This window comes from Capricornis sumatraensis, chromosome 7, assembly GCF_032405125.1.
Source record: "Capricornis sumatraensis isolate serow.1 chromosome 7, serow.2, whole genome shotgun sequence".
In the NCBI taxonomy this organism is placed as follows: Eukaryota; Metazoa; Chordata; class Mammalia; order Artiodactyla; family Bovidae; genus Capricornis; species Capricornis sumatraensis.
This window is the reverse complement of record NC_091075.1, coordinates 36812381-36839266: the sequence shown is the minus strand read 5'-3', so window position 1 is coordinate 36839266 and position 26886 is coordinate 36812381. Positions and strand designations below refer to the sequence as shown.

General features: G+C 35.6%; 1 protein-coding gene across 2 annotated transcripts in view; it reads left to right on the top strand.

The window, feature by feature from the left end:
• The window catches only part of CCSER1 (coiled-coil serine rich protein 1), a 1276721-nt gene that overhangs the window by 96200 nt on the left and 1153635 nt on the right, over positions 1–26886 (top strand). For both annotated transcript variants that reach the window (XM_068975615.1, XM_068975616.1), the window contains exon 3: positions 8206–8299. In XM_068975615.1, coding sequence (XP_068831716.1) covers positions 8206–8299 — 94 coding nt within the window. The remainder of the gene's footprint in view (positions 1–8205; positions 8300–26886) is intronic.

The following is a 26886-nucleotide window of genomic DNA, read 5'->3' as shown; positions in this document are numbered from 1 at the left end:
GCTTTTATGAAACTTATGCCTGCGTGTGTGTTCAGTCACTTCAGTTGTGTTCGACTCTTTGTGACCCTGTGGACAGTAGCCCACCAGGCTCCTCTGTCCATGGGATTTCCCAGGCAAGAATACAGGAGTGGGTTTCTATGCCCTCCTCATGAAATTTTATATACTCAGCCTGTTCTGACATCTGCTTTGGATTATATGCGTATCTTGTCCCTTTTATGTCTCTCATTTTTCAGTGTTCATGTAATTATCTTTCTGGGATATTACAAATTATTTGAAAGCGTATACCAAGTTATTTGACTTTATCTTTTTTTCCCCAAGTAAAACAGCCAACGTAATTAATTGTAAAGCCAGTTGCAGGATATATTTTAGACAGGTGCATTTCACTGAAGATCTGTAATAGCTACATCATATATTTTCAATAATAAAATATTCTCTTGTTAGTCAGTTTATGGAAGCTTCTGTATTTAGGTTAGTAGAGAATGAAACTTATAACCTAGTATCACCTAATCATAATGGAGGATGAATCGAAGAATGTAAACTAGATTGATTAGTTTGAAAAATTCTCTTCACATTTAAATAATGATCAGAGCAGTTCTCCTGTGTCATTAAATATATACATAAACAAGTATTAAAGTCTACAGCATCTCTTATCTTGCCTTTTAGATATTTTAAGGGTTCTTGTAAAGTCATTTATCTAAAATATAACAGTATAGAAATGCAGTTAGTAGCATGTTTATAAAACCACAAGTAGAGCGTATCTTAGTAATTCTCTTTGATGGAATGGTTTCTTTTATAAGCAACACTTCCTTGTGTAGTAACATGTCGCAGCTTTCTTTATTTTTCACAAGATCAGAATTATCTTTATTGCAATGAAGAGACAAGGCCAAAGGTCATAAAATGGGCCTTATTGAATAGTTACATATTAAGAGACTGATCGGAGCTTGTTTTTTCAACAGTAGCTCTAGACATTCAGTTTTGTTTTTATTCAATAACAAGCAGGCTCTGGAAAATTAATTCACAGTAATGAAACACAAGAGATTGATTTATAAATGATAGCACATACTTTATTTATAAAAAGATTGATATTTCTTTATTAGAATCTCATTATCTTTAAGTTCAGTGAGGAAAGAAAACACGCCTCTTTAGTTCATTGTTAAATCCCTAGAGTTTAGAAAATTGATTTTTGAATTACTTCATTAATATCTATTTAGTTTGCTCTTAATGGCTTAGAGTCATTTGGGAGATTTCATGAGTAATTAGTATTGTTGACAGATTTTTAAACGTCTGCTTAGGGAATACTTAGTAATAATTGTGCTTGATTTAATATTTAATTTATTAATATTATGAATTTAGTAAAAAATTAGCATTTCTTTACAATTAAACAATCACTCTTCTCATAGCAACCACATAAATCTTACATAAAAAATAAATAAGAATATGTATTAAATTTCCCATGGCCTCTAAACATTGGTTTAGTTTTTATATCATCAAATTCTTCTCAGTGTTTTATTTTCACATACCAAGCCTAATATATCAATTTATCTTAAATGTTTTAGCTACTTAACTGTACATATTACCATGCTGTGCTGTGCTGGGCTCAGTCTCATCCAACTCTTTGCAACCCCATGGACTCTAGCCTGCCAAGCTCCTTGGTCCATGGAATTTTCTAGGCAAGAATACTGGAGCAGGTTGCCATTTCCTTCTGCGGATATTACCATGATTCCAGAGCAAATTGATAGGATTACCCTAAAACTGGTTACAAATGTGTTCATACTAGGAATTTGCATTTCTTTGGGCTTCCCTTGTGGCTCAGCTGCTAAAGAATCCACCTGCAATGTGGGAGATCTGGGGTTGATCCCTGGGTTGGGAAAATCCCCTAGAGAAAGAAAAGGCTACCTACTCCAGTATTCTGGCCTGGAGAATTCCACGGACTGTATAGTCCATGGCGTCTCAAAGAATCAGACATGACTGAGTGACTTTCACTTTCATTAGCCTTTTAAAACTGCCCCTGATTTTTTGTTTTAGACAAATCTTGTTTTCTGGCAACAAAAGAATGACCCAAAACTATTGTGTATTTTCTCTTCATTTTATTTCCCTAGTAATTAAAGAGCCCTGGCTCTTTTTTGTTGGTGGATATTGGATAGCAAGTATCTAGAGTGTCCTTAAGTGTTGGCAAAAGTACCGTTGCTTCTATTGGTCTCTTTTAAGGAGACATATGAAAAGACCTCTTTTAGGTCTGTAAATTCACATTGATTTTCCTTCTGTAACATCATGTTGTTACATCTGTTCTCCTTTTCTTTTGATGTTTCACCAACTTCAAAGAATCCACTACATTAATAAGAAAGTTGCTTCGTAAGCAATATATCAAACCAACGCAATTTGGAATAAGCAGATTAAAGAACACTTCTTCTAGACCAGTGATGGACCAGCCTGCTAGTCCAAATGTCAAGGGTCACCTCCTAAATGAGAATAAATCAAAACAATGTAGCAAATTTTCCAAATATAATTTGTTCACTTTATTGGTGTTTCTTTCTTAAACTAAATGATATAACAGGGGTAGAGTTTTTAAATAGTTCCTTGTTACATAAATAAAATCTTTTATAACTGTTTTCAAGCTGAGGATAGATTCAGTTCAGTTCAGTTCAGTCACTCAGTCGTGTCCGACTCTTTGTGATCCCATGAATCGCAGCACACCAGGCCTCCCTGTCCATCACCAACTCCCGGAGTTCACTCAGACTCACATCCATCGAGTCAGTGATGCCATCCAGCCATGTCATCCTCTCTCGTCCCCTTCTCCTCCTGCCCCCAATCCCTCCCAGCATCAGAGTCTTTCCCAACGAGTCAACTCTTCACATGAGGTGGCCAAAGTACTGGAGTTTCAGCTTTAGCATCATTCCTTCCAAAGAAATCCCAGGGCTCATCTCCTTCAGAATGGACTGGTTGGATCTCCTTGCAGTCCAAGGGACTCTCAAGAGTCTTCTCCAACACCACAGTTCAAACACATCAATTCTTTGGCGTTCAGCCTTCTTCACAGTCCAACTCTCACATCCATACATGACTACTGGAAAAACCGCAGCCTTGACTAGACGGACCTTAGTTGGCAAAGTAATATCTCTGCTTTTGAATACGCTAGGTTGGACATAACTTTTCTTCCAAGGAGTAAGCTTATCAACCATTAGATCCAAAATAGGGTTGAACAGTTCAACCTTGAAAAGATCATGTATGTTTCTGGACCTCGGGAATTGCTAGAACCAAGAATCAGAAGACCTACTAATATAACACTTGACATTTTCCCAGTAAACTTAATCTGGTCTTAACCATGCAGTAAAGTCCAAGGACCCTGTGATGCACACCTTGTAATATCTAACACCAGACAGAACCACTTCTCATTTTTCTGAAAAGGCTGTCATCAGCAAGTTTGGATAAAATGCCCATCTTGGATCATCCACCAAGAACAGGAAGTTTGGCTTATTTAAGAACCTGGTATATTTTTCTATAGCTAGGTACATCAAATGAAGTAATTTCAAATTTAAGGGAGAAATGCTATGCAAAACATATAAGCTTACATTGAGAAAAATGTCCTTATGTAGCATAACACAGAATTATATGCTAGCCATGCATTTATTTCCTTTCTTCTAATCTCCGTTGTTTTCTAAATGTTGTTGGTTGTCTAAGTGTGCTGGGGCTGTGATAACAAAATACCACAACTGGGCGGCTTAAACGGCTGACATGTATTTTCTTATAGTTCTGGGGGCTGGGCATCCAAGATCAAAGTGTAGGCAGGTGTGGATTCTCCTGAAGTCTCTTTCCTTGGCTTGCAGATGGCTGCCTTCTTGCTGTGTCCTCCCACGGCTGTCCCTCTGTCTTTCTTGTCTGTCCTAATATTTCCTATAAGAACCCCAGTCATATTGTATTAGGGCCCGTACTTGTGAGTTGATTTAACTGTAGCTTCTTCTTTAATGGTACTGTCTTCAAAAATAATCACTTTCCAAGGTACTACGGTTCAACCCTATTTTGAATTTGACAGTTGATAATCTATCCTCAGCTTGAAAATAAAGTTATAAAAGATCCTTTTTATGAATTTTGGATGAAAACAGGTAAGATGATAATATTGGTCAATGAAATTCAAAATACAAGTATATAAAATTATTAAGGCTAATTTGAAGCTGTATCAATTTCTACACCTTAATTATTAAAGAATTTTTAAACCAATGTATTTTTGACTCCTTGGTTAAAATTCTCATATTTGAATACTCGCAGTAGAACTTAGAAATAGTATCCTTGTAATATATGCTTAAATAAACTTAATTTTCCACAATCAACTTCAATTATATTTCTTTCATTATTTCAATATTCTGTTTTGCATTTTTGAGAATGGCAGCTTATCTTGTGTTGCCTATGTTTGTAATTTTCTTGAAGAGATCACTAGTTTCTGCCATTCTATTGTTTTCCTCTATTTCTTTGCATTGATCACTGAGGAAGGCTTTCTTATCTCTCCTTGCTGTTCACTGGAACTCTGCATTCAAATAGGTATCTTTCCTTTTCTCCTTTGCCTGTAGCTTCTCTTCTTGTCTCAGCTATTTGTAAGTCCTCCTCAGACAACCATTTTGCCTTTTTGCATTTCTTTTTCTTGGGGGTGGTCTTGATCACTGCTTCCTGTACAATGTCACGAACTTCTGTACATAGTTCTTCAGGCACTCTGTCTATCAGCTCTAATCCCTCGAATCTATTTGTCACTTCCACTGTATAATCGTAAGGGGTTTGATTTAGGTCATACTGAATGGTCTAGTGGTTTCCCCTACTTTCTTCAATTTAAGTCTGAATTTGCCAATGACGAGTTCATAATCTGAGCCACAGTCAGTTCCTAGTCTTGTTTTCATTCCAATTCCAAAGAAGGGCAATGCCAAATAATTTTCAAACTACCTTACAATTGCATTCATCTCACATGCTAGCAAAGCAATGCTCAAAATTCTCCAAGCCAGGCTTCAACATATGTGAACCAAGAATGTCCAGATGTTCGAGCTGAATTTAGAAAAGGCAGAGGAAAATTGCTAACATCCGTTGGATCATCACGAAAGCAAGAGAATTCCAGAGAAACATCTACTTCTGCTTTATTGACTATGCCAAGCCTTTGAGTGTGTGGATTACCACAAACTGTGGAAATTCTTCAAGAGATGGGAATATCAGACCACCTGTCCTGCCTCCTGGGAAATCTGTATGCAGGTCAAGAGGCAGCTGTTAGAACTGGACATGGAACATAAACTGGTTCCAAATTGGGAAAGGAGTACATCAAGGCTGTGTATTGTCACCCTGCTTATTTAACTTATATGCAGAATACATCATGAGAAATGCTGTGTTGGATGAAGCACAAACTGGAATCAAGATTGCTGGGAGAAATATCAATAACCTCAGATATGCAGATGACACCACCCTTATGGCAGAAAAAGAAGAACTAAAGAGCCTCTTGATGACAGTGAAAGAGGAGAGTGAAAAAGTTGGCATAAAGCTCAACTTTCAGAAAACTAAGATCATGGCATCTGGTCCCAGCACTTTATGGTAAACAGATGGGGAAACAGTGGAAACAGTGACAGACTTTATTTTTGGGGCTCCAAAATCACTGCAGATGGTGACTGCAGCCATGAAATTAAAAGACGTTTGCTCCTTGGAAGCAAAGGTATGACCAACCTAGACAGCATATTGAAAAGCAGAGACATTACTTTACCAACAAAGATCCATTCCATCAAAGCTATGGTTATTCCAGTAGTCATGTATGGATGTGAGAGTTGTACTATAAAGAAAGCTGAGCGCTGAAGAATTGATATTTTTGAACTATGGTGTTGGAGCAGACTCTTGAGAGTCCCTTGGACTGAAAGGAGATCAAACCAGTCCATCCTAATGGAGATCAGTCCTGAATATTCATTAGAAGGACTGATGGTGAAGCTGAAACTCCAATACTTTGGCCACCTGATGCAAAGAGCTGACTTACTTGAAAAGACCCTGATACTGGGCAAGATTGAAGGTGGGAGGAGAAGGGGACAACAGAGGATGAGATAGTTGTGTGGCATTGCTGACTTTATGGACATGAGTTTGAGTAAGCAACGGGATTGGTGATGGACAGGGAAGCCTGGTGTACTACAGTCCATGTGGTTGTAAAGAGTTGTACCCGACTCAGCGACTGAACTGAACTGGTATTCATAATATCCTTGATGCTATATAAATAAGCAACTTATTTTCAGTGGGCTATCCTTGCCACACGATATCATAGAGCATCCAAGAAGCAGTTGCTTTTATTTATAAACTATTAGATCCCTTGTACTTAATACAGACACAGTATAATACAATTGAATCCAATATAGTAATAGTACCTTATAACTTAATATAAAGAAGCACATATATTTGGTTATATTTATCACCTTTGAAACTACTATGCTCTATTCACAGATAACATGTGTTTCTAAAGTTCAATAATATTTAATTCAATTTTTTTTACAATATTCAGTTCAGTTCAGTTCAGTTGATCAGTCATGTCCGACTCTCTGCAACCCCAAGAATCACAGCACACCAGGCCTCCCTGTCCATCACTAACTCCTATAGTTCACCCAGACTCATGTCCATCGAGTTGGTGATGCCATCCAGCCTTCTCATCCTCTGTCGTCCCCTTCTCCTCCTGCCCCCAATTCCTCCCAGCATCAGGGTCTTTTCCAATGAGTCAACTCTTCACATGAGGTGGCCAAAGTATTAGAGTTTCAGCCTCAGCATCATTCCTTCTAATGAACACCCAGGACTGTTCTCCTTTAGGATGGACTAGTTGGATCTCCTTGCAGTCCAAGGGACTCTCAAGAGTCTTCGCCAACACCACAGTTCAAAAGCATCAGTTCTTCAGTGCTCAGCTTTCTTCACAGTCCAACTCTCACATCCATTCATGACTACTGGAAAAAGCATAGCCTTGACTAGATGGACCTTTGTTGGCGAGGTAATATCTTGGCTTTTTAATATGCTGTCTAGGTTGGTCATAACTTTCCTTTCAAATGAGAGTGGTATATTTAAAAGCTGCAATATCTCTGATTTAATTCCAAGAACTAAAGTGTTTGTATCCATTTGACAACATTATTAGGCTTACTTTAACAAATATTATACTTCTTTAAATATAAATAATGGTAATATTCAAATCAATGGAAAAGGTAATCTGGAATATTATGGTATCATATTTAACATTTAGGTGGTACTTCTTGATGTTCTTTTTTTGTTGTTGTTACTTTTTTTATTTTAATCCTAGTCTCTATGAGTAATTTCTTACTTTTCTTAACGTGTGTGTGTGTGTGTGTGTGTGTGTGTGTGTGTGTGTGGGTTGCTCAGTTATGTTCGACTCTTCACATCCCCATGGATTGCAGCTCACGAGGCTTCTCTGTCAATGGAATTCTCCAGGCAAGAAAACTGGAGTGGGTAGCCATCCTCTTCTCCAGGGAATCTTCCTGACCAAGGGATGAAACTTGGGTCTCATGCATTGTAGGCAGATTCTCTACTGTTTGAGCTATCAGGGAAGTTGTTTTTTAACCTGGTCTCTACCAATGATACACAAATACACAGATCAGGAATGTAGTCCTCCTTCAAGAGTTTCTACCTCTGCCCATCACTGATTTCCCTCAAGATTTCTCAGTATCTCCTTCTAGTTTACTATACTATTTGCCCTCTTGAAAAAGAAATGAAAAAGTAACATGATCTAGTTCTGATATTTGTGACATAAAATTCAATAATTAATTTTTAACTTAATATTAATTTATACTGTGAATCCCTCCTAATCCAAAGCAAATGATTGGGAAACAGTAACTGGATCCCGCCTTTCAACAATACACATTTCAGAGTTGGCACTGTTTAAAAAAACTGTTTGAGAAATAATTCATTAAATGTGTTTGTTAGAAGACTATTACTCAGATTGGTATGATAAATATCTAAAGGTTTACTTCACACTCTTCCATACTTTTGAAAAACCTCTTGGTGCATTTTTAATGAGTTAAAATTTTTATAATTATTGCAGTTTTTTGTGCTAATAATGTTAAAGCTTGTAAGATAAGAAAATAATTTCTGGGGTTCAGTTAAAACATTTCTTTGCGAAGTTTGAGTTCTTTTTTACTTCATGACATCTAAATGTGGGTCTTAGTTTCTCAGTGTTTTAGTTTCTAACTATTGATTTTGCTTTTTTTCCAGGATGTTTTGAATAATTTGGGCTCTTGTGAACTGGATGAAGATGATCTAATGCTTGATTTGGAATTTTTAGAGGAACAGAATCTGCATCCTTCAGGTAAGTATTGAGGAAATGCACAATTTCTTACAACTCAGGTCTTAGTCGTTTAGCTTGCATTTGATCAGCTAAATATTGCTTTAGGTTGCATTCAGGCTTTTCATTAGTCCCCAGTCTGTCTATTCCGTTTGCAGGATGAATGGTAGGTAACCTGGATACATTATTCTGCTGATCTTAAAACCTATTATGAAAGTAAGTTTTGTTGGAAGATAATTATTAAATAAGAAAAAATATGAAACAAAGCTGTTTCCATGGGGGAAATTCTGATGAAACACTTAATGAAAAAGTTAATATCTTCTTTTTTTAAAGAGGGGAACAATAATATAATCCTGTCTTTCACTTATTTGATATCAGCAAATGAAAGTTTTGTGGATTTAAGTTTACTCTTTCAAATCTTAGCCATCTCAGTAATAACTGTGCTAGATAATGCAGTAGGATTGACCTCAAAAGTAATAAATACCACTAGAAACCAAAAACACACACTCATAAACACATACACACAGAGAGATACAGTGTATGAGAAACAAATTCTTGCTAAATAAATTAAGAAGGGAACCCATTATATATGTTTGCATTTATATTTGTATTAAGGTGTTAAAGTATAATATTTTCAATAACAAAATTATTACTTTTGATGTAGGATATAGGGATTAATTGTTCAGTCAAATTTAAATATTTGAGTACAATGGCAAGGTTTTACTTTTTCTTAATGCTAAAAATACTTTGAATATAGTCATTTTCAAGTGAAAGCAGAAGTAACATTAAAGTAGAATTTCAAAATATTGAGTCCTACTGCATACATTTGAGAAAATCCACTCTTGGAATTTATTGTCCATGTTTTTAAATTTTATGAATTAGACATAATCTCTAAGGTTGTTTACAGGTATAACATTTTATCATGGATTTTTGTTCATGCAGTATGTTATGTATAATAACAGTTGTCAAAACAGTGTTTTAATTTACCTTTAATTTTTAATATTTTTAATTTACTTTTTAATTGGAAGAACATTGCTTTACAGTGTTGTGATGGTTTCTGCCATTCAACAATGCAACTCAGCCATAATTAGACATATATTACCTCCCTCTTGAGCCTTCCCATCTAGATCATCACAGAGTGCCAGACTGTCTCACTGTGTTATATAACAACTTCTCACCAGTTATTTAACATATGATAATGTACCTACTCCTTGGAAGGAAAGTTATGACCAACCTAGACAGCATATTAAAAAGCAGATACATTACATTGCCAACAAAGGTCTATCTAGTCAAGGCTATGGTTTCTCCAGTAGTCATGTATGTTTGTGAGAGCTGGACTATAAAGAAAGCTGAGAGCAGAATTGATGCTTTTGAACTGTGGTGTTGGAGAAGACTCTTGAGAGTCCCTTGGACTGCGAGGAGGTCCATCCAGTCCATCCTAAAGGAGATCAGTCTTGAGTGTTCATTGGAAGGACTGATGTTGAAGCTGAAACTCCAATACTTTGGCCACCTGATGTGAAGAACCAACTCATTGGAAAAGACCCTGATGCTGGGAAAGATTGAGGGCAGGGGGAGAAGGGGACGACAGAGGATGAGATGGTTGGATGCCATCACCGACTTGATGGACATGAGTTTGGGTAAACTCCAGGAGTTGGTGATGGACAGGACGGCCTGGTGTGCTGTGGTCCATAGGGTCGCAAAGAGTCAGACACGACTGAGCGGCTGAACTGAACTGAACTGAACTGAATGTGTATATGTCTATGATACTTCCTCCATTCATCCCACTCTCTCCTTCCCCACTGTGCCCATAAGTCTGTTCTCTTTATCTGTGTCTCCATTCCTTCCCTGCAGATAGGTTCATCAATACCATTTTTCTAGATTCTGTATATATGCATTAGTATACAATATTTTTTTTTAATCTTTCTGACTTACTTCATTCCATATAACAGACTCTAGATTCATCAGCCTCACTAGAACTGACTCCAATTTGTTCTTTATATGGTTAAGTAATATTCCATTTGTGGTATATAAGCTTCTTAATCCATTCCTCTGTGATGGACATCTAGGTTGCTTCCGTGTCCTAGCTATTGTAAATAGTGCTGCTATGAACATTGGCGTACATGTGCCTTTTTCAGTTATGGTTTTCTCAGGGTATATGGCCAGAGGTGGGATTGCTGGGTCAGGTGGCAGGTTTAAAGGACTATCCATACTGCTCTCCATAATGGCTGTATCAGTTTATTTATATTCTCCTCAACAGTGCAAGAGGGTTCCCTTTTCTCCAAATCCTCTCCAGCATTGACTCTTTGTAGATTTTTTGATGATGGCCATCCTGACTGATGTGTGAAATGATACCTCGTTGTAGTTTTAATTTGCATTTCTCTAATAATTGAGCATCTTTTCATGTGTTTATTAGCCATCTGTATGTCTTTTTTGGAGAAATAGCTGTTTAGGTCCTCTGCCCATTTTTTATTGGACTGTTTGTTTTTCTGATATTGAGCTATATGAGCTGTTTATATATGTTGGACATTAATCCCTTGTCAGTTGTTTCATTGGCAATTATTTTCTTCTATTCTGCAGGTTGTCTCTTAATCTTACCTTTGCTGTGCCCAAGGTTTTAAATTTCATTAAGTCCTATTTGTTTATTTTGGTTTTTATTTCCATTACTCTAGGAGGTGGGTCAAAGAGCATCTTACTATGATTTATATCAAAGAGTGTACTGCCTACGTTTTCCTCTAAGAGCTTTATAGTTTCTGGCCTTACATTTAAGTCTAATCCATTTTGAGTTTGTTTTTGTGTGTGGTGTTAGGATTTTAGGCTAATATCAAAAATAAGCTAATTTTTTTTTTAAACTTAAATGCCAATAAATTTAGGATAACCATTTCTTGGGACATTATTCATGGATTTGATTTTACAGATATGTTAAAAATGTATATATTTTTTACTTTTATGCAAATACCTTATATAATTTTTCCATTCATATGTATTTATTTTAAAGAATTACACATGGTGCCAATGTACACTTTTTTTGTCAACATCTGCCAAAACTACACACACATTTACCTTTAGATCGACTATTGAACATTTATAAATTTAATTGTAAAACACTGGAAGTTTACAAAATGATATATGCAAATAGCTACTCATTGCAAAATATTGGAAACATCTCAGATGTCCTTCGACAGGATATTTGTTGAACATACAGTGGTACATTGAGCGAGCAGTCATTAAAGGGAATCATTATGGTCTCTATATATGCCATAGCATGATGGTAAAAATATATTATTAGTGGTGGACTTTTCAGTAATTGAATTGATAGAAAGTACCTAACGTCATTGACCTCTAGCTTTAGTTCAAGTGTAACAAGTAGACATTTTGTCTCTCTTAATGAAATGACTAGAGAACTACACAGCAACACCACTCCTGCCCACAAGTACTAAATCTATTTAAGTCTCTTAATTAAACCATAATTTTACAGGAAGTATTGGGATGAGGGGAGAGGGAATGTAAAATGTTATGATGGGATTGCCAATAAGTAAATATAGAACATGGGGAATTCTACAGGACATTATGGTCTGGATTTTTCAACAAGTAAATGACATGATAAAAAGAAGGGTATTATAGATTAAAAGTGGCAAATGCAATGTGACACCTTTTTTTGCAAAACATAAAACACTGTAAAATATATATTTATGAGTTTATCAGAGAAGTTTGAATAAGGAGGGGATAATTATCACAGAATTGTTTTTATTTTTTGGGTGTTATTTTTCTTTAATTTTGTTTTTGAGGAAAACTCAAAACATGTGGTTGAAATGATATGGTATCTGAGATTTGCTTTACTAACAAATATGGAGGAGGAAATAGATGGAAACATTGTTGGTAAATTATTGAAAATTATCAAAGCTTGGGGTAAAAGTTTCATTGACCAATTGTAATGTTTTCTCTATTTTTGTGTGTTTAAAGATTTTTCACAATAAAAGTGAGACCAATTTGAATAAACTGAATATTAGGCAACATAGCAATCTGAGCTGTGTTTGTTAGGCAACCATGATAAAGGACAAAGGGTGCCTTAAAAATATAGAAGAGCATGACTGAGCATCTTCACTTTCACTTTTCACTTTCATGGAGAAGGAAATGGCAACCCACTCCAGTGTTCTTGCCTGGAGAATCCCAGGGACGTGGGAGCCTGCTGGGCTGCCGTCTGTGGGGTCACACAGAGTTGGACACGACTGAAGCGACTTACCAGCAGCAGCAGCAGCTTAATTTATTTGCTTGGGGACAAAAATGAACATTTATAAATTTTATCTCTTATAAAATAATGAGTACAGTGTATTTCATTAGTTAATTATAAAAATGATAAAACAAATATGATGAATCTCCTGAATCTGCTTTAAGGTGTAGATAACTTGGTTGAGGCCAGAACAAGAGTACCTTATGAATCAACAGAGTTAACCAAATTGTTCAGAAGATAAATAATGTTTACTTTGCGTATCAGAAGAACAGTTTTAATGAGTGAGATAGTCCTTAAAAGGACTTGGTTTTTGAAAAATATTACTCAACGCAATACCTTTTGAAAACCGATTTTATTTCACATGCCACATTATGGGGTTTGAAAAAAAGACACAAATACTTGTTTGTGTACTTTAACTCATGAAGAATTTTTGGTGTAATTGGTTTTATATAATTTGTTTTCTTTTTAAAGCAATATAATTAAAGATCTCAGACTATAAGAAGCTCATTATTGATATTTGATCATGATAAAATGCAAAAAGTCTGAAAATTAAAATAATGATACCATTACATTCTACTGCTTACATTACTGGAAATCATTAGAGGTTTTAAATAAACTTTATTAGAACAAAACATTCATTTTTGACTATAGGATTTTATTAAAAATTTGTAGCAATTTCTAGTAAAGCATACTGTAATGGTCAAGGAAAATTTTGTGAAAAACCATAGAAGTACTTTTGTTTTTAAAATATTAAGTCAAATATTTTGAATAATTTTCATATATGGCATGTGTAAAATTTATTCAATTTAACATACAATTCATGATGTTTAAATTTGCAAAAACTAGATAAATCATCATATGTTAAAAGTGTAGAAGTTCAGTTGTCTTTTTTACTACAGTAATTAGCAGATAATAGTTGTACAATGAGTAGCTATTAAAATAATTATATTTAAAACATAAACATCTTTGGACATATGTATAATGAATAAAAATGGATATAAAAAATAAAAGCAAAAATTAGTAAAGTTCATATTTTTTAATAAAAAATCAAACAGTTTTAATTAAGAGATTTATTTTACTGGACAGAGTTTGAAAATATATAATTTAAAAACTTTCTTAGATTTTTTCAATATATATATATTTAATACTGTTTCATACTAAGTAATTTAACATGCAAAGAGACATTTTAAAGGCCAGGAAAATTTATAATAAATGTACATATTATAATCACTTAATATTATTATTGGTAGATATACTATATTACTTATAGTATAAGCAGTATATTTAAAGTATATTAGCAAACCAAGTGAAATATCAGAATAGCAAAAACAAAGGAGAGAATGACAATTTGAATTGTATGATCCCAAATTTATTTCATATAAATGCTCATATACTTATACATTTGAATTTGTATTTCTATTTCATGAAATTATTGCATTTTGTGCTTATGTACTTATGCTTGGTAAAGATGGCTATTATGGTAGTTATAATAATTATTGTGGAATAGGAGAGTGAAAAAGCTGGTATAAAACTCAGTGTTCCAAAAACGAGGGTCATGGCATCTGTTTCCATCATTTCATGCGAAATAGTTGGGGAAAAAGTGGAAAAAGGGACAGATTTTATTTTCTTGGGCTCCATAAATCTCTGTGGATGGTGACTGCAGCCATAAAATGAAAAAAATGCTTGCTTCTTAGAAGAAAAGCTCTGACAAACTTAAGACAGTGTATTCAAAAACAGAGACATCACTTTGCTGACAAAGGTCCATATAGTCAAATCTATGGTTTTCCAGTGGTCATGTACAGATGTGAAAGTTGGACCATTAAAAAGCTGAGCGCCGAAGAATTGATGCTTTCAAAATGTGGTGCTGGAGAAGAATCCCCTGAACAGCAAGGGGTCAATCCTTTAGGAAACGAACACTGAATATTCATTGGAAGGACTGATGCTGAAACTGAAGCTCCAATACTCTGGCCACCTGATACGAAGAGCTGACTCATTGAAAAGGACCCTGATGATGAGAAAGATTGAGGGCAAGAGAAGAGGGGACAGCAGAGGATGAGATGGTTGGATGGCCTCACTGACTCACTGGGTATGAGTTTGAGCAAACTTCAAAATATACTGAAGGACAGAGAAGCTTGGTGTGCTGCAGTCTGTAGGGTCCAAAAAGATGGACATGAGTTAGTGACTGAACAGTATTAATAATGGGCATCTTTTAATGTGCTTTTAAATTTCATCATTGTCTGTATTTTAATCTAAAAATTAATTAAAAGTTTGCAATTTTTCAAAACTTTGTTTTTCAGCAGAGCAGTGAACAGTCTGAATAAAGTTCCACAAATCCTTTGAATAAATAAACATATGAGTGAAAGAGGAGAGTAAAAAGTTGGCTTAAAGCTCAACATTCAGAAAATGAAGATCATGGCATCTGGTCCCATCACTTCATGGGAAATAGATGGGGAAACAGTGGAAACAGTGTCAGACTTTATTTTTTTGGGCTCCAAAATCACTGCAGATGGTGATTGCCCCCATGAAATTAAAAGACACTTACTCCATGGAAGAAAAGTTATGACCAACCTAGATAGCATATTCAAAAGCAGAGACATTACTTTGCCAACAAAGGTCTGTCTAGTCAAGGCTACGGTTTTTCCAGTAGTCACATATGGATGTGAGAGTTGGACTGTGAAGAAAGCTGAGTGCTGAAGAATTGATGCTTTTGAACTGTGGTGTTGGAGAAGACTGTTGAGAGTCCCTCAGACTGCAAGGAGATCCAACCAGTCCATTCTAAAGGAGATGAGCCCTGGGTGTTCTTTGAAAGGAATGATGCTGAAGCTGAAACTCCAGTACTTTGACCACCTCATGTGAAGAGTTGACTCATTGGAAAAGACTCTGATGCTGGGAGGGATTGTGGGCAGGAGGAAAAGGCGGTGACAGAGGATGAGATGGCTGGATGGCATCACCGACTCGATGGGCGTGAGTTTGAGTAAACTCCGGGAGTTGGTGATGGACAGGGAGGCCTGGCGTGAAGCTATTCATGGAGTTGCAAAGAGTTGGACACGACTGAGTGACTGAACTGAACTGAATTTTTTTATTAATTTAAACATCTTAAAAAATAATCATTCAAGAAAAATAAGGTAATAATTAAAGAAGGACATGAAAAATATAATGAAGCCACAGGTCCATGGGATCACAAAGAGTAAGACACAACTGTGCAACGAGCACACTGAGTACAATCATTTTGTCAATCAATCAATGCATTTTTTTAAATAAAATAATTTTTGTTACTAAGAACTGAGATATTTTGCTCATATGTCTTCATCAAATCTAAAATATTTGCTAACATTAGGTTTCTCAGCAACTCCTTTCAATACAAGCTGGTGGCATCATGTTACCAGTTTAGTGGAAGAAATTCTAAATGTTGAGACATAAGTGTAACTAAAGCTAGGAGCTTTATAAGGAACTTGCTTAATCCAAAAGTAAAATCTTGTTTCTTGCCCATAGTTCATATTCCTCAGATAATTCTAAAGTTGAAAATAATTAACATAAAGGATGCCAAGTGTTTTCCTCAGGCATAAGGTAATTATAAAGCCTAATAGAATATCTGAAATAAGCAGTATTACTTCCGATGGGGCTTCCCTGGTGACTCAGATGGTGAAGAATCTGCCTGCAATGCAGGAGATATAGGTTTGATCCAAGGGTCAGGAAGATCCCCTGGAGAAGGGAATGGCAACCCACTCCAGTATTCTTGCCTGAGAAATTTTAGGGACAGAGGAGCCTGGTGAGCTTCAGTCCATGGGACTGCAAAGAGTCTACAGGACTGAGCAACTAACCCTTCCCTGTGAGTCCTCCAAAATGAACTGTTTGCAAAATGTAACCTTTGTGTAACTGAATACGCTTTCTACAAATAGATGCAATCAAAGCACCAGTTAGCTATCAAACAGTGCATACTGTTCTATAAAGAATAAGAATTTGAGCTTTTTGGTTTTGGAACATTTAATCTGTAGCTGTTCTTTTGTGCAGTGAACTAAAACAAGGTCAGTGTCTATTGAGGCTTTTCCTAGTACTACCTTTAAAGAGGCAGAAGCTGATGGGAAGCTTGCACCTGGCTAGTTTGACAGTGAAGCACCATAATTAACTAAATGTATTAGATTTGAAAGGAAAGGAGGCTAAAATATGGTTGTGTGTTACTCTTTTGGAACATATTCATTAAGATGCTGTTTCTCCAAATCTTTCTTTGGTTAATACTAGGAGTGGATTGTATATAAATTTTAGCAATTTGTAGCTGGACATATACCTTGATAGGAAGAAAAATTAGATGCCTGTAAGTCATGCTCTTTGTCTAAGCTAGCTCAGGTTATCCTCACAATAACTCTCTGTGAGGAAATTGCATTTTAAAATTCATAAAATTAAAGAAACCACAATTTTATCTCAAAAGAGAACAGACACTTTAGAGCCAGATACATCCAAGCTAGAAATTCAGCTTTACCTTAGGCAAGTGATCCAACCTTTCTGTGCCCTTTACCCTCATTTGTCAATTGATAATTAAAATATCTGTGTCAAAATATCATCCTACCCAAATGGGTGACAGATTTACATGGAAAGTGCCTTTCAGAGTTGCCCAGAATAAAATAGGAGCCCATGACAATTTGCTTGCTGCTGCTAAGTCGCTTCAGTCGTGTCTGACTCTGTGTGACCCCATAGACGGCAGCCCACCAGGCTCCCCCGTCCCTGGGATTCTCCAGAGAAGAACACTGGAGTGGGTTGCCATTTCCTTCTCAAATGCATGAAAGAGGAAAATGAAAGTGAAGTCGCTCAGTCGTATCCAACTCTTAGCGAACCCATGGACTGCAGCCTACCAGGCTCCTCTGTCCATAGGATTTTCCAGGCAAGAGTACTGAGTGGTTTGTCATTGCCTTCTCCAGACAATTTGCTTACTCTCTTGATATCTTGAATTCTTTGTCAAAGACTTTTGTCCTATCATTGGTTATTTTTTGCTCTAATTACTTAATGTTTCATCATTATTATAGATTTGAAACTATACTTTCTGATTTGAATTTATTATCTCTGTAACATTTTACATGTTCTATTACTACTGATTATTCAAAAATTGATTGTCACTTTGCTTATAACATGTGATACATTTCTGTGTTAAAATCAGTACATTTAAATACATGAAGACTTTTTCAGATATTAGTCATGTGTCCAAAATACCATGACATATTTAAAATAGCAATTTTTCAGAGAAAGACTAATTTTCTGCATTAAATACTTTGAAACTTAACAATGAAAATCATTTATTTTCAGAGGGAAAGCCAGGCTGTTCCTTTGTATTTGAGTTTGGTGTTTACAATTTGAAGTTGAGTTATTTAATTGAAATATATTTCACTTATTTATCATTCTTTGAAAAAAATTATGTAATGGTCATTGGGATGATAGGTTGGAGAAGTTTTATATTGTTTTTGTCATTTATTTTTGAACAGTATATCTAAAAACACCTAGGGCCAGTATCTCTTGGTGTATGTCCAGATGCGAGTAGGTAAGGAATGGTCCAGTTATATAAATTAGGAATTAATTAGGTAGTTGTTAAGTTATTTTGAGTTTGATGAATAAGCAATGTAAAATTCTGCAGTGAGTTAGGAACTCCTCCTGTGCCTATTAATTAAGGAGGTAATTTTTGTTATTAATTTTTAATAGATAATAGCACAGCAGAGCTGAGATAAAGCCCTAGTGGCTTTGATTGGTAATGTATAAATTGTAACAACATTCACACAGGGAAAATTATAAGAATCAGCTCTAAGTTTTTAAGAAGTTTGGCGTGTCTTGGTCAGAAGTGCATCTAATGTATCTCAATCTGATCATATAAAGCTAGGAAGCATGATAGTTTTGGAATTATGAAGCAGTGGCTAAAAATCTGGACTCGAGTTAGACACATCTCAGCTGCAGTCAGGCTAAACTTGAACAAATTATTTAATCTCTCTTAGCTTTCCTTTCTCATCTGAAAATAGAGATGAGAATAATGTCTTCTTCATAAGTTTTTTGTGAGGAATAATAAAGCAGAGTAGAATGTTGTGTCACATGTCTAGAATGTAATATTTTTAAGAACTATAGCAAATACTATTTTTTGTAATATTCATGATAAAATATGATGTACTGGAGCATCAATAGGAATCTGGCCTTGCCAATTTTGGTGATATTTCCAGTCTTTATTAGTGGAAGCTTTCAACCACATTTGCAAGTATGCTGCTGCTGTTGCTACTGCTGCTAAGTTGCTTCAGTCGTGTCTGACTCTGTGCGACCCCATAGACGGCAGCCCACCAGGCTCCCCTGTCCCTGGGATTCTCCAGGCAAGAACACTGGAGTGGGTTGCCATTTCCTTCTCCAATGCATGAAAATGAAAAGTGAAAGTGAAGTCGCTCAGTCGTGTCTGACTCTTAGCGACCTCATGGACTGCAGCCTACGTCCTATGTCCATGGGATTTTCCAGGCAAGAGTGCTGGAGTGGGGTGCCATTGCCTTCTCCGATTTGCAAGTATAGTATTTCTCAAATTTTAATATAGAATGCCGCAATTAATTTCATAACATTTATTTCAAAACATACAATTATAGCACTAAATAAAATAAGAAAAAATAACATATGTTGAATATATGTGTCAATTCAATGAGATAAATAATCTTTTTCACATTTGAGAAAATTAAAATTTTGATAAAATATTATAGGTTGTGGATATCCTAGGAGTACCAAAGCAGTTTTGCTAATTCTGAAGACTCTGTGTTTAATTGTTATGAATCATTTGACTAATAAAATTAGTTTGTATAAAATTTTAAGATAACAAATACACTGAAGCTTTTGTTTTAAATTGGCTCTTCTTTCTGTTAACTTAATCGCAAACATCACTTATAAATGTTTGCCTTTGACTTGATGCAAAAAGCTGAGACTTACTTATGTTTATTTACTGGAAGTCTAGACACTTAGATGTTTCTAGTTTGCTTTGTTTGTATGCTATAATTTATAAGCATTTTGGATTATCTTATTTAATTCTAACAGCTCTTTGCTAGAAGTCATCACTACTCTCGCTTTGTGGATGAACGAATGGAGACCCAGAGGAGTACTACTACTAGTCCAGGACCACAGTGATAGTGAGTGGTAGAGACAGTCTTAAATTACATTGTAGTGACTTGATGCTGCCTAATGTTTTCACAGAATTCTCAATGACATTTAGTTGTGAGAAGAAGCAGTTATAACAAGTGGAAAATGTTCTTTTGTAATACAGTGCTGAGTAGCAAAAAGTGAAGACCAAATTAGGGATTTCCCAGGTGGCTCAGTGGTAAAGAATCCACTTGCCAATGCAGAAGACAGGGGTTTGATCCTTGGGTCTAGAAGATTCCCTGGAGTAGGAAATAGCAACCCACTCCAGTATTCTTGTCTGGAAAATTCCACAGACAGAGGAAGCCTGGCAGGCTACTTCCATGGGGTGGCAAAGAGTTGGCGTGATGGAGCATGCACACGTGGAGACAAAATTGTGACAAAGTCTTTTCATGGATTTAATCCCCAGGTTCTATTGCTCTTTTCATTTCTGCTTTGAAAGGCTTAGACCTGTTATCTGTTTGATAGCCATTAGATGGCGAGCTTGTTCTAATAATAATGATAGTAACCCTGTTATATATTTGTATGCAGCGACACAGTTTACAAGGGATTTCAAATATGTTACCTCATCAAATTATCACAGTAACACTCAAAAATAAATGTTAATATATCCCAACTACAGTAGAGAAAGAAAGTACTCTATGGTTAAAAACTTAACTGATGTTCATATAGCCAGATCTTAACATTGAATGACAGGCATTTTTTTTCACTATCTTTCTAGATCTTGCTGCTTCTAATTTTACATAGCAGAATTTCAATATATTTAGTAATGTATTTTCCAAGGCCACTGAAAATCATAGTTATATCTTAGAAAAGGGGAAAGTGTTGCTTTAAGCAGATATGCTAAATGTGGTGAAAAATAAGTATCACTAGCCAAAAAAAGCCAGAGGAAAATGCATAAAAGCTGTGAAATGTAGACTGAGTCAAAAAGCAGAATAGTATGGGACCGTTTAATATAAGTACAGATATCACCATCTCAGTCAGCAGGTCATGAGGCATTGTGTATTGCAATACATTATTCAGTTGCATGTGAAAATTACTATCGTCTTGAATCATTGAGAAAAACTTTGTATTTTGCATGCTCTGATAAGATGCTAAGCTATATAATTCACTTAGGAAATATATCTATCTGAGCTGTTTTTTTTTCTTTTTTATATGTTAACAGCAAAATATTTGTTAGTTCTTTGTAAACTTTATCCAGAAAGTATAATTTCATAAGGATCCCAGATTGCAAAATATTTAAAATACTATTTAAATATAATTTTATATTTCTCCCCATATACCTTCCCCACATTCTTGCAAATGAATGACTAGACAAAAGTAGAGTGTGTGAGAAGGTTTACTAATAATCATTCTTGAAAATACAATAATTTATTTATGGCCTACTGATAGAGTATAGGGATCATATTGTTACTTAAACTCAAGACTGTGCAATTGTCCATAATATCTATTTTCAGGATGGATAGATCAGATTTTTAATGTTTTTTGCTTATTCCTTGGTTTTGACTATTAAGTTCATTAATTGACCAATAATGAGTTCACTAATTTGATACTTTGCTTTCAATTCCCATTTTTATATTTCAAACTTAACTGTTCTTCAATATGATATTCACCTGGGTTCATTGTTTTTGGTTTTTAGTTCTTGATGTTATATGCTATCTTTAAATGACAGAAGAAAGGCCCTAATTGAAAGAGGATTTCAGATATTATGCAGTGGAACCTCTCCTGCTTCTACCTCCCGTGAATGTTTAGAGTTTTACTGGTCTTGTTCAAGGTCACAGAGTATGTAGTAGGAATTGGCTTGTTACTAAGAAATTCGCCAGTTCCATTTAGTAAGCACAATTGCCATTAATTATTTTATGTTTTATTGTTGTTGCTAACAGAATAAGCCATTTGTAATTTGAAAGTGACTAGCTATTTTGTCAGACTGCTATGCTTCAAGAGGATTGCTTTAGCTACAAAGAGCTTTTAGATAAAACTGTTTTTAGGGTCTAATCGACTATAGCTGAAAAATGTTTATACATTCTAACTGAATTTAATATTAATTGACAACAATTTTCATGAAGTCATAGAATTTACTTGCAACCTGCTATTGTGGGATTTTCTACTGCTATAAACTCTCTTCTACTCTTCCAAAGAGCAGTCAAAGGCCTAAGTTCATTAGAGGATACAGTCAAAGGAAGAGGTTTCTTTCATTCAGCATAGTTTTTCTGGAGCAATTAGAAAGAAAATATGTGTCTCAATATAAAATTTCATGGCCTTGTGCAATTATGTGGTGACATCTCCACACAATTGCTTTGATAATGTCAGCAGCATAAGCTGTCACTGTCAAAACGAACAAGTAATTAAGAAAGCAAATGCTGGTCTTTCTTCTGAAGTAGAATAGTTATGTATTTAAAATTGTTCACCAACAAGAAAAATAACCACTGACATGAAGCGTAATTTTCTACAGTGCCTGGGGCAGAAAAGAGAGAAATAATAATGAACATTTACACTATTACAACAAATTAAGTTGTGATTCTATACACCAAAAACGCTTATAGAGTTCCTTTTCCTTGGATTATAAAATTTCAATAAATGTCACTATAGCATCTTGACCCTTTTATTTATGTTCTATTTCTCCAACTTGCTGCTACTGCTGCTGCTAAGTCGCTTCGGTTGTGTCCAACTCTGTGTGACCCCATAAATGGCAGCCCACCAGGCTCCGACATCCTTGGGATTCTCCATGCAAGAACACTGGAGTGGGTTGCCATTCCCTTCTCCAATGCATGAAAGTGAAAAGTGAAAGTGAAGTCACTGAGTCGTGTCCAACTCTCAGTGACCCCATGGACTGCAGCCCACCAGGCTCCTCCATCCATGGGATTCTCCAGGCAAGAGTACTGGAGTGGGGTGCCATTGCCTTCTCCAACTTAGTAACCAAAATTTCCAAAAGTTAATACTGGAATTGGGGATCTTGTTCTTATGAGGAACTTTTGTCTATAACCATACATCTCAGTATGCGAGGATAAACTAAAATAAGACCAAAACTTGTTGGAATAATTAATAGTACACTGGTGTGAGCCAATAGTATTATATAAAATGCCTTTGAAAAGTAATTCTTTTCTAATGTTTTTGATAAGAAATCACTCATCTAGTTGCTTATTGAAGTGAGGGGAAAATGCCCCCTCTGCTAATCTCATTGTCTTTTGGAGGGGAAGATTCTATAGTTGATATTTATTTAGATTCTGAATTTGATTTAAAGAAGATCTTTTAGTTGGAAGATTTGATTGGGATTGCATAAAAATTATTATAAAGTGGTTTTGTAGTGTAGGATTTGTGGAAGCAGCAAGGTGAGGATTTTAAGGTGAAGAGTTTACTGATTCTTAGGGGATAAGTTGTCTGTTGATGCTTTCTATGAAGCATTGGTAGGACTTCTGGGCAAGCTCTGCAATGAACAATGAAGTTATTTGGAATAGTTAAGTTTCTTCAATAAAGACAATAAAATAGTAAAACGATAATCATATAGACAGTCACCTGTTTGGGGGTTGGTGGGTTTAGGTCTCAATTTCCCCACTGAGAAAGACAGAAAGACCATTTGTAAATGGAAGCATGATCTATCTAGATTTTTACCATTGTTAAAGATGTTATAATTACATATCAAGTCCTTTTCTCATCATCCATAAAAGTCAGATTTTCCTCTTATTTCTGCTGCTTGACCTTTTGCTTTGCTGGATCATTTGATGGAGTAACAGCTGTGTAACATTATGTTAAACTCTGAAGAAGACACATGTGAACTCTGCAACATAAATAGTAAAATAAGGCTTCTGATCAGGATTTGTTATCCATGCTCAGCCAGCGGTCAAGTGTCCAGATTAAGTAGGAGACTAGACCCTGTTCCCATTCTAAAGAGCCCACAGAACCAGATATGAGGTTGTTAACCAAACTACTTTAATTTTCTGATATCTTTATTTTTAGGCAGGATACTTTGGGTAAGAGGACAAAAAACATTTTTAGCCTAGGCTGCAAATGGATATTCTGAATAAGATTTAGACAGAGGAAATTTCTTCTATACTGAAACATTTTAAAACTTTGTCTCAAGTACAATCTGCTCTCAACATCCTAAAATTGGTAAGATATATAAAAATGTTATCTGAGTGATGGGTTAAACCAGCCTGTCATGGCACGTATGTCCATGTTTGAAGATGATTAAGAGGATTGAAAAGCTTTTTTATTGTCTTGTGACATTTTGTCTTCTAAGTAAGTATCATTCATATGCACTAAGATATCTGGACTTTTGGGATCTCTTGGCACCAATATTAAGTTGGGTCTGCTCCTTTATTAAAGTATTCACAGATCAGAAAGTTATTAAAGTGCATATTATTGAGAGGAAATAATGATAAAAAATCCCCTGAGGAAAATGGAAATAAACATTGTCACTAATTTTACCAGGTTCTTTTTAGTAAAATATTTTAATAATATAAAGATTCATTCATGAAATATTATTTCATTTTATAATCAAAATCTCTGATTTTGATGTATTTTTAATGAAGATATTTTAGCATCATGTTCTAGACTGACAGCAGTTTTATTCTTTTAAATAACTGCATAATATGTGTCTTGCAGCCAGTGGTGTCTTAGATCCAAAACAATTTTTTAGATAATAGGAATCTGAGAGACCCATAGAGATGAAGTATTAACCTGTGTATCTTTGACTTCAGATTGCCTCCATTTAAAGAATCCAGAATACACCAATTCTGACTGGACAGTCTTCAGTTCAGTTCAGTTGCTCAGTCATGTGCAACTGTTTGTGACCCCATGGACTGCAGCACAGCAGGCTTCCCTGTCCATCACCAACTCCCAGAGCTTACTCAAATTTATGTCTATCAAGTGGGTGATACCATCCAACCATCTCATCCTCTGTTGACCCGTTCTCCTTTCTTCAATCTTTCCCAGCATCAGGGTCTTTTCAAATGAGTCAGTTCTTCATATCAGATGCCCAAAATATTGGAGTTTCAGCTTCAGCATCAGGCCTCCCAATGAATATTCAGGACTGATTTCCTTTAGGATGGACTGGTTGGATCTCCTTGCAGTCCAAGGGACTCTCAAGAGTCTACTCCACAGTTCACAAGCATCAATTCTTTGGTGCTCAGCTCAAAAGCATCAATTCTTGGTCACTCTTAATAGAGCCATATTTGTTTTTATTTTATTATTTTGAAATGTAAAATATTTATCATATTTAGTATGGCACTAGTTACAGTACTCATCATTCTCTACTTCTGTACATAGAATATATAGCATATTTTATTGTTGTATGCTTATCTATGCATTTATATGTTTGTTTTCTTAGTCCTACCTACTAAGATCTTCATTATCCTCACATATTAAAAATACTACCCTTGAGAGAAGAAGATATTTCTGTTACTAAAAATTATATTTTTATCTCATAGTCTACATTTTTATCACTGTGTGAAAATGAGAGGTCAAGCTCAACCATCACTTTCTGACTCCGAAGTCTCTACCTTCAGTTTAAGCCCCTCTCCTGATGTTCAGGTACATGTATATAACTGTCTGCTAGTAATTTTATTCAATGTCAATTTTATAGTTTAGGTTTAAAAGATTCAAGACTAACCTTATTCTTTTTGCCTCTTAATTTGTTTTTGCCCTATTTATTTCCTCTTCTGGTAAATGACACCAACATCATGCAGACTTAAAAAATTTGAAGCCATGTGTCACCAGCTTTAATTGATTATGCTTTCTGGCTATTCTTGATGCTATACTCTTCTCTCCACAGTTCCTAATTGAGCCTTTATTTGGGCCAGTACTATTTGCCTGTTACTCTATGTGACCCAGTTGATTTCTGAGACCCTTTCTCTGTCCACAGTGTCCATTAATGTTATGTCTGTTTCTGTTTTTTTTTTTTTCCCCCTCTCATTGCCAACCCTGATGCAGAATCCAGGGTCTCTTTCAATTTTCTATCTCTTACCCCTCTGCGCAAAAATTTTCTCTCAAATAAAAAAGTTTCATAATTAATGTTTATTTTAATTCAGAATTTGGAGTCATGGTCGAGTTCTGGTTCTAGTTCTGGTGAGAGAGAAGGTAGATAGAGTATTCAAGAGTTCCATTTTGCTCTCCCTTCTGGACTAACTTCAGTTTCTTTCTTACAGCCACATTCTTCTCCAGATTCTGGCCCATTTGTCTTTTTTTCCCCTTCTTTATTCATGCAAAATAGGTCTATAGGCTACCTAGAGCTAGATGTCAGCTGTTTCATAGGACTGAAGGCAGAGCCTCCATTTCTAAAATGGTTTAGTAGAGCATTTTCCCCACAAGAGCATGCCCTCCCAACTAGATTATTATAACTGCTACTAGAGGATTAATATTGTCTCTTTCTCCTTACATGCTTGGCTTGACTAATCCATTCTCCATATTGCCCACAATGTATGCTAACATGCCAACCTGATATTGGACATTGATCTATTCTTAAAAATTCTAATATCCCCTTATTGCTTTTTTTTAATATAAATTCTGATTTCATTAGTTGTTGTCGTTCAGCTGCTCACTCAGGTCTGACTCTTTGTGATCCCATGGACTTCAGCCCATTAGGCTTCCCTGTCCTTCACCATCTTCTGGAGCTTGCTCAAACTCATGTACATTGAGTCGGTGATGCCGTCTAACCATCTGGTCCTCAGTTGTTCCCGTCTCCTCTGCCTTCAGTTTTTCCCAGCATCAGGGTCTTTTCTAATGAGTTGGCTCTTCTTATCAGGTGGCCAAAGTATTATAGCTTCAGCCTCAATGAATATTCAGTCCTTCCAGTGAATATTCAGGGTTGATTTCCTTTAGGATTGACTGGTTTGATATCCTTGCAGTCCAAGGGACTCTCAAGAGTCTTCTCCAACACCACAGTTCAAAAGCATCAATTCTTCTTCAGATTTTCTTTATGGTCCAATTTCATTAGCATGGCTTACAAAATTCCCAAGTTTCAATACTCACCACCTTTTTTACATAGCACGATTGACTTCCAGCAAGTATCTGTTGAAGGCTTACAATCAGCCCTAAGATTATTGTGGCAAGCAAGGACCATGCAGCATATGATCTAGTGGATAAGTCTTTTTAAAACAATTGTTAAGGAAGAAAAAAGCAGCATACAGTAGAAGGATATATCCATTTTGCTTGCAAGAAAAGACTTCCTGAGGGGATGATATTTATACTTTTTACATTAAGGATAAGTGGGTGTTTGGTGAGTTGATGGGGGAAACAGTGTAGCAAGTTGGAA